Below are 9,510 nucleotides of genomic sequence, written 5' to 3'. Positions count from 1 at the left end.
GCGAAGCCTGTGGGGCTGACGGCGGCGGCAGGGCCTCCTCTCGCGGCGGCACCCAGATCTGGTGGGCACAGACGAGGGCGGCGCGTCGGCGCGCGCTGGGACGCGAGGTCCTGGCGGGGCTCGGCGGCTTGGTGGACACGGGCGACTGTCCTTAGCGGCTGGTCTTGGACGGCAACGGTGGGCGCGCACAAACCTGGATGGACGGGCGCTGGATGGGTGATGCCGCTGGCCAGGGCCATGGATTTGTTCCAGCGATGTGTGGAATTGTTCAAGAGCGTATGGCTGCATGCATCCCCACGGGTGGGCAAGCACTTGTTTCGGTCTGGCCTCCCCTCGCCGGCGGACGGGCGCTCAGGCGGTGGTGGTGATCTAGATTTTGATTGGCCTATTTGGTGGTGGATGCAAACTACGTAGCTTTGACCTCCTGCGGCTCCATGGCGGCTGTGGCCACTGGAAATCTTCGTGAGGGTTCATCTCTTCAGATTCGGTGCTCCGGCGATGAGATGCAAACTATGGATGGCGGCTTAACGCAGAGGAATTGTTGTGCAGCGGCAGCGTTCGTATCGCGTGTAGCTGCTCGGATTGCGGAAAAGTGGTGGCGACGTCACATGAATGACTGCAATGGTGGTGCTTCTCGAGCACCTAGTATCGAGCTCCGGGGTGAAAGCCCAGGTTTGTCCCGAGTTGGTTATACCTGGCAATGGCGACATTCATACGTCGTTACCTTGTTGAAGGCATTGCTCGGATATGCTCGGACCGTTTCTTCAGGGTGAAAACCTAGATTCTATCCTTCGGTGGTTGGATCCGGTGACGCAGGCGCCTAAGCGTCGCTCCCTTTGTGAAGGCGTTGCTGTTGAAGAATCTCGTCGTTCACGTGTTGTCATGAGATGGTTGGTGCGGATATGGTCTTTCCTATAGTTTGCCGATCAAGGATCTGATCACTTAGTTTTATTTTTTGCCTCGCATATGCATAGCTTTGGTCTTATATGACTTTGCTATTTGCCCGCGTGTGCTTTTGTGTGTGTTAGTGTTGGTTGTGTGCATCCTAGTTATGCAGAGGTCGGGTGTGTGCTCATCATGTTTGTATTCTCTTGATACTTCGTTTTGAGTCAATAAAATCCACCCTTTATCGAAAAATAAATATGAGGGTGTTCGCTCGTTCTAGAAAAATTTAAGTTGCAAATTCCAATTTCATGGATGTGCATTGTGCTAAATCATCTATAGAATCGCAGTGTATTCTATATTCTTATGTCCAAATAAGAAAAATTATCATTTAAGAGCATCTACAGTCAGGCGCCCCAAATTCGTCTTAAACGCCCGGGCGAAGGGCCCAGCCACTGATCAGTCACGAAATTGCGATCCACACGGGCTTCTCAAACGGGGCTCAGACGCCCGGGCAGACTGGCACCCCCCATATCCAGCCCAAATATGGGGCGAATATGGGGGCGCCCGGGCGCGTCCGCCACGTCGGACTCACGATGGGGTCCCACGGGAATCATCCGGAAACCCGACGGTTTGACGGACGTCTCCTCCGGTGAGGGGTGTAAATGCCATGTGGCGCCGCTCCGGCTCGCCGCCCGGGGCCAAATCCGGCTTTTTAAGCCGGCCGGTGTTCCCCAACCCTAGCTCATCCACCTCCACCCTCTTCGCGCCACAAGCCCTAACCCATCTACCTCCTTTCTCCCGCTCTGCCGCTCTTCCCACGCTCTGCGGCTTCGCCATTATCCGGCAAAAGATAACCACGTACGCTATGCTCACGCCGGAGCGCCAGTACCAGATCGAGCAGGAGATCCAGGTGAGGCGCACCGCGCACGCCGCCTGCATCGCTATCGGGCTGTCTCCGGACTCGTCGGAAGTGGAGGCGGAGGAGGAGGGAGAGGAGCAACAACCGGCTCCGATGGAGGTGTCGGATCCAGAGGAGGACGAGGCGGAGCAACCGGAGCAGGGGTTGGCGCCGGCTATGTGCTTCGACATGGAGGACACCGAGGTGGTGTTCGCGGTCGCCCAAGCGGTCGAGATGGCGGAGCAGCAGGCCATCTTGAAGTCCATTTAGGATGAGGCCTATCTGGAGGCCAACCGGCAGTTCATCCGGCAGGAACGAGCAGCGGCCTACGTGCTCTTCGACAAGGTCGAAGCGGAGATGGATGTGGAGGCCGACGCGGAGGAGCCAGAGCTGTGGCTGCCGCCCATCTACCCGGAGCCGGGCACAAAGATAGTGGATATCTCCGACGAGGATTAGGGTAGTTGATCTATGTAGTGCACGAATTTTATCCTTTGTATGCTTTTGTATGGATTTAAGATTTCTAATATGATGCATCCGGATGCATATGAACAAATTTGAGGACTGACCGGTCACTGCCCGCGGATGCGCTCGGGCGCGACCGTGGGCATTTGAGGGTCTGGATTTGCTCAACCCGGCTGTAGATGCTCTAATGCAACTGGAAAAGGTCACAATAAATGCACAATTATATTTAATGTGCTTGCGTCATATTTTTGTTCCGCCAAAATTGAATATGTTTAGGAAGTGTGCACACAACACTATCCAACTTTGATATTTGATATGCGCAAAATGTTTTCTGTGGTTTTACTATTGATTAGGCAATTGAAATTTTGTTCTATTTCAGACGAATATTCGTTTAGTTGCGCTGCGATTCACGTTGCCATGGGTTGGGCTGGTATTCGACTGGTTGTATGTTTTCGGTGATTGTGTTTTTTGGGCCTTATGGGCTTGTTTCTATAGCCTAGCCCAGTGAGCTGATCTGATTCACACACAACCAACCTTTGTCGGTGAGAAAGATTTTGCTAGGTACTATGGCTCTCGGTCATGAAGGATTCTGTGAGTGAGAAAGATTTTACTAAGATACTAGTGACCCTTTGGGCTATATGGTGGGCTGGGAGGAAAGCAAAGCACGACGAAATTTTTCAAAGCCCACTGTCATCCTTCGCCTTTATTCAGGACTACTTAGCAGATCTTGAGTTGCTGCCGACCAAGCAAAATATGAATCGGAGTGCACCATCTAGAGTTCCATGTAGGAAATGGCTAAAGGGCCTAACAGGAGTTGCAAAGTTTAACGTGGATGCAACAGTTCAAAGAACGGCAATCGGGGCGCAAGTGCGGCAATATGCCGTGATGATCAGGGTAGATACCTTTGCCTCAGTCATTATTTTCAACGGACTAGTTGATCCTGAGTGTCTAGAAGCACACGCTTGTTGCGAGGCTCTCTCTTTGGCGAAGGATCTTCATCTTAGGAGTGTCTTGATAGCCACGGATTGCGTGGCTATTGTCAACCATCTGAAGAATGTATTCTTGGAAAAATCAGCGACCATCATTGGAGACATCAGGCGGAGAATGCTGCAGTTTCATGTTTCTGAAGTAATCCCTGAAGCAAGAGAATCCAACTTTATAGCAAATTTGGTTATCCACCACTCTGGATATTCTCTTTCTGCCAGATGTTATTTATGTTTAAATAAAGTGTGGTGGTGACCCTAAAAAAACAACCTTTGGTTTACCAACTGTATGAATTCTTCAACTGCATTTCACACTTTTTGTTTATTTTCTCTTTTGTGCATGCCAATCTTACTTCTCTTTTGTGTATGCGTGATGCGCGCGCGTGTGTGTGTGTGTGTGTGAGAGAGAGAGAGGGGGGGGGGAGAGAGATGGAGATGGGCAAGGCGAAACCATCTGACATAAGGTACAATTCATCTTCAGTATTGTTTTGTTATAATGTTGAGCATAATATAGATGTGTACATGTAAGTCTGTGCAAATCATGTAGTTTTATAAAAGTGATACTATTATATGCTTCCCATTGCATATAGTGGAACAACACAAGTTTTGTATAATATGTGCAAGTTTTTGTCATCTTTGATGTTAAGCTTTTTTTCTTCTTCTTCATCTTCTTTCTTCATTTAGGGTAATACTAATGCCCTTAACTCAGATATCAAAGAAAAATGCCCTTAACTCATTCTACCATAGAACAATTTTTGTTTTTCATTTTACTTTTAGACTCATTTCCTAATTTCTTTTAGGGTACAAAAGTAAAAATGAATTATTCAGGAAATACATTTGCCTGAATTCATTCTATAAAAATCCATTTTTTTCTCACATGTGTCAAAGTTTATGGATTTTTTTTTGCTCTCTCGCTTTTTTACTTGTTAGATTTTCCCTTGTATTTGTGCATGTGGCAAGTGTTTGATGGTGCAGTCGTGTGAAACTACTTAATTTCATATTAGGTACTTATAGTGGAATTCACTCTTGTAATTGAGCTACTCAATCATGGTTATTATTAGATTTGCACTAGTTTATGTGTGTGCTTGCACAATACGAAAGAGTGCAAGTCTTGCGTAAGCTGCATGCAAAGTTTTCAATATATTTAAATGTTTCTGGCTCCCGTTTCCTATGGTTGTTGACTCGATTTTTTTGGTCGTTGGGTTTTCTCATATCTTTGTACATGCAACAACGATTTGATCTGCAATCATGTGATACTACTTAATTTTGTGTTAGGTACATAGAATGGATTTTTTTATTTATATACTTATTATCATTAGATTTGCAGTAGTGCACAAGTTTACATCTGTTATTGGACAGCACGAAAGAGTGCAAGTTTGTGAAAGATTTGCAATTTATTTTAATTACTTCGAAAAAAGAGTTTGGCAATAAGTCATTATAATTTGTTCAATTTCATGCTTTCTCGCCCATTTTTTGAGGTAACACCACTCTTAGAATTCTTTGTTCCTTACATTGAACTGTGTTCTTTTTTTGTCTTTCCTTATTTGTTTTCGTAGGTCACACAATTTACCCTTGTTTTGTTCTGTAATTTGAATCACCATTCTTTTTTCGTTGTTGTAATGTCTATAATATTTAATCTTTGTGCAGTACTTTAATTTGCAACGAGTTTTGTTCACGAACCGAAAGTCCTTACAGATTTTGCCATCTCACTTTCACTGAGCACTTAATTAGCAATTCACATCTCTCCAAGTGAAAAGAAAAAAGATCTCTACACATACACATACTAAGCTCCTAGGTGCTCATTCACATGTGCACCTACGAAACATTTAAGGAAACATTTACTTAATCTTAGGGCATCTCTAGCCGACCCCTTATATATTTAACTCATTATATGTCTCTTTATACTTAAATCCATATAACTCAAGGAGTTAAACGATGGTCGGGCCTAGCCGAAGCCGTATAAAACAAATTTGGACCAATTCTTCTAGTCTTTGCCGCACATATTTCAAACAGTTGCGCGGTATTTTATCTAATGGAGCAATTGAAATTAAAACATGCATAGAGTTCATCGAGGGCACAACATTGATCAAGTTTGATCCAAATTGACCACAACATAGCATGCCTTATTTCGTGGATCATCGACGTCTTGGATGTGTCACGAATGAAATTATGACATGAAGCTTGAAACACCCCCTCCTCCATTGCCTTTCGGTTCCATATTGCGACAGGCAGGTTGGGAGGTAGTGATAGGAAAAGGTGGCGCCTCGGGCGGGATTAGAGATCGGCCTAAACTATCCTGAGATATGGCGCCGACACAGTATATTTGAGAGACTTGGTTTGCCTTTTAGGGACAACTCCTTAAAATTTTACTCCTCTAATAGACTTTTAAGAGTTAGGTACGTTTAAGAGCATTTAGTTCGGCTAGAGATGCCCTTAGCACCTTGGGAGCTTATCTTTCAATTTTTTTAGGGTAAAGCTCATTTTTTCAGTTTCCCAACTGAACCACTTCTTGGGCCTTGATTAGTTGGGTATCTGAAACTGATTTTGTGCCCACCTTAATTCGACTCTAGAATGAGTAAGTCATTTTTGATACAAACATCGGTAAGAAAAAGTGAGTGAAACATAATAAAGGGTCGCACAACTTATACATAGGTGGTCCCATATTTTTAGGACGAGGATTTCTGGCGATCATTAGCCAGGGAGGATCCCAACGAACGGTTCGATCGCCAAGAGAAAATGGGCTAGGCCCAAAAGAATTAAAAACATGCCATTAACAAAAAAAATCATATATATTTTTATAATAAAGAAAAGACAAAAACAAAACCTAATTTACAACAACAATGCTCTATTTACATGAAAAATGCCATGCTATACTTTATGAAAACTTTCTTCCTCATATTTTAAAAATTACCCGAGAATAGTAAAAAAAAATGAGCCATGGTATCTAAAAAAATTGCCATGCCCTAAAACATAAATAAACATAATGGTCGGATGATAATTTTAGCAGAAAAAATGATTATCTAGATCAAGGCAAAAATTATTAAAAAAATCATTAGGTTGTTCCACAAAACGCAGACTAAAGAAAAATGTCATCGCTTGAATAAAAAAATGACATCCTCTAAATATGTTTTTTGCCATGGTACCTATACTAAAACTACCATGGTCTAATTAATAAAAAATGACATCATTCAAATAAAAATGTCATTGTCAAGTAATGAAATGCCATGCTACCTACACTAATCCTGCCATGGTCTAATTGATTGAAATTGCCATGGTCTAGCAAATAAAAGTGTCATGCTACCTTAGTAATATAAACATGGCAATTTTAGAAATTTTGTTATTTTGAAAAAAAGACGATACAATTTAGAGAAACCGTGCCAACTTGTTTGACATGGCAATTGGTTAGTTTTCAAATAAGTTTTGACATGTGAATATCACACAAAAGATGGAAATATATAAAGAGAAAACAAATTTTCATGTGAGTACATGGAAAATAAAATATATTTTGCAAGTGACATTACATGAGTACTCATGGGAAACGTACTCACACCGGCAAAGCAAATGTTTGTCTCTTGTGTAATGCCGATAGTAACTCAATCTACCAATGGCAAAATTTGCAAAGGGGCAAATATTGGTGTGCCTGGCAAAAATGCATTAAAAACTTGCCAATGGCAAATTTTACCAGGGGGACAACATTGTTGTGCTAGATAAAAATGATGGACAATGACCTTCATTCACAACCCTGATTTTTGCCGCATGCTAGGAATTTTCCACGGTATATAAAAAAAGATTGACTTGGTAACATAAAAAAATTTGTCATGACATTTACAATAAAAATGCCATGAAAAACATAATAAATTTTCCATGTGAAAATTTATTGAACTTATTCATAAGCATGACATGGAAAAAATCTATACAAAAATGCCAGGGAAAAGTTGTACTGCTAAATAAAAATGGGTTTAGCATCATCTAAATTTAAGTACTTGTTGTGGTGTTTTTTATTGTCGTTGCCAAAAAAAATGTAGAATTTGCAAGGGGGCATGATTTTCCATGGTAACCATGGGAAAACCTATATGTATCCTAAACAAAATCATAGCAAATTTGGCGTGTGTGAAAACCTAAAGTAGCTCCACAATTTTCCATGAAAAAAATTGCCCATGCTCCATGGCAAATTTTCGAAAAAATGATCGATAAAAAGCAAGGAAAACTTAAACATGTTTATACATTGTAACTTAGAAATTTGAGTAATATAACACATGGATTTTTTTTTTGCTGAAATTGTCGTGGTATGTACACTAAAAATGCTATGGTATAGAGAATTTTGACATGGTATCTAGACACAAATGCCATGGTGAACAATTTTTTTTGCCATGACATGAGCAGTACAAACAACAATTTCCATGGCAAATATTGTTGAAATTTGTTTTAAGTTAGAACAAGTTTCGTAGAACAATTGCAATCTATACCTACTATTAAAGGGAGGTGATATTCTTGGTTTCGTCCCGCTTCGTTTGGTCCCATTTCAATTAATTTCATGTATGCTATTTGGTTTCGTTACTTGCCACCTGTTTTGGCTCAACGGATGAAGCCCACCCGATGGCGCACGTGGCCCAGGTCCGGAGAACTGGCAAAAAATAAAATTGTTGATGGGAAGGTTCGATCTCATAACCTGCTAAACGGCCACACACAGTTTATTGAACTGACCCACAGCTAGAGATATGAGAGGATATTTTTTTCTCCCGTTTCAACGCGCGCGGGCCCTTTTGCTAGTGATGTATAAAGCAAGGTAAACGTAGAACAAGTTTGTAAATTGTAATTTAGGAATGTTGAGTCATATAAACACATGGCAAAAATTACTAAAATTGTCGTGTTATGTACACTAAAAAATGCCATGGTACAGTGATTTTTTTTATATGGCATCTAGACACAAATGCCGTACATGTATGCATATTTTTGTAAATAATATTTTACTAATCATTTTGCAAGATGTTACCGTACATGCATGGGTCACGGTGCTAGTGGTTCTAAATTTTGGGAAGCCAATTCTCTGGCAACCTAAGAAAGTTTTGGTAGTTTATTATTCATTGGGCGCCAGTTCTGCCAACCAATGATGACTAGCCAAAGTTTCTAATGTTGGCAAAGTCTGAGTTCGGCAACTGTTGATAAAAGGCAATGCCAAATTTTGGTTCAAAACCGAGGAGGCCTTGATACCAAGCAATGTATTGAGAGTTTGAGACAAAGTCGTACTACGTCGTAAAATAATAATCTCCAGCAAAATAAATGCATGAGTGTACACTCCAACTATCCTCGCGAATCTTTACAGTAGTGCTGCGGCTATACCTCACGTATCTACGCCACTCGCCGGCAGAACGAAGGCCTAAACAGGCAGTATCCGGACGGCGTCGATCGTCGGGTCGGTGTCGGAGCGGCAGAGCGGGCACGTCGAGTGCGCGTCCAGCCAGGGGTCGATGCACCCGACGTGGTAGAGGTGCAGGCACACCGGCAGCAGCCGGACCGTCTCACCGAGCAGGAACGCGCCGAGACACACCGAGCACGTCGCCGCCTCCTCGCCGCCGCCCGCCACGTTGTGCTTCACGGACGGGCTGTACGTGAACGCCGGCAGACGGGCCGTCTGGCTGGGGTCGCTGGCGCTTCGGCGATGCCGATCTTCGTCGCTGCGTGGGCGGTAAGGTTCCGGCGGTGGCCACGGCCGAGCGGCGGCCGCGGCCGCGGCGCGGGCGCGAGCGCGGCTGTTGCGGTGCCCCTTGAAGACGCTCCACGCCACGGTGAAGAGGAGCAAGGAGGCCACGAAGCCGATGACGAGGCCAGCGATGATCCCACCTTGAGACGCGGAGTCATCCTTTGAAGATCCCCCCGACGGCCATGGATGCGACGGCGGTGGCGCTGGGCTGTGGGCTGCTGGATGCGGGAATGGCATTGGTGCAAGCGCGACTCCAAACTAGCTACTGTTTGTGTGGTGTATGGTTTTATAATACGAGTTTTAGCAAATCATACCTCCCGGATCGACGCAGCTGGTATGCTGAGGCCAATCATGGTCGCCGATAGGGTGCCAAATGCGCGTCCAAGGAAGGGGAAATCGCGGACTTAACTGGCACGGTTTCGTTTGTTTGTGCGGCCGGCGCCGGTACGGTAACGTTGTCAAGGTCCTTCGTGTGGAAACTAGTTAAAAATCAGCGTGTGGAAAGGAGCCCTGCATCTAGGTTGTTTTGCTAGCTTAATTCCTAGTGAAATGGCATATGTGAGACGGTTGTATTGTTCTTG

General features: G+C 44.0%; 1 protein-coding gene across 1 annotated transcript; it reads right to left on the bottom strand.

Moving 5' to 3' along the window:
- Nucleotides 1-8,391: 8,391 nt before the first annotated feature.
- On the bottom strand, nt 8,392-9,166 carry LOC109736279 (uncharacterized). Its single transcript, XM_020295502.2, has one exon. The coding sequence runs from the start codon at nt 9,164-9,166 to the stop codon at nt 8,606-8,608; it is 561 nt and encodes a 186-aa protein (XP_020151091.1). The 3' UTR covers nt 8,392-8,605.
- Between the last annotated feature and the right edge of the window lie 344 nt (nt 9,167-9,510).

The sequence above is a fragment of the Aegilops tauschii genome, chromosome 7, assembly GCF_002575655.3.
Source record: "Aegilops tauschii subsp. strangulata cultivar AL8/78 chromosome 7, Aet v6.0, whole genome shotgun sequence".
In the NCBI taxonomy this organism is placed as follows: domain Eukaryota; kingdom Viridiplantae; phylum Streptophyta; class Magnoliopsida; order Poales; family Poaceae; genus Aegilops; species Aegilops tauschii.
The sequence above is the reverse complement of the archived record's forward strand: the minus strand, read 5'-3'. Positions and strand labels throughout refer to the sequence as shown.

What these genes read in the sequence shown, in the direction of transcription:
- LOC109736279 (XM_020295502.2), bottom strand. Translation starts at nt 9,166, where the DNA reads ATGCCATTCCCGCATCCAGCAGCCCACAGCCCAGCGCCACCGCCGTCG.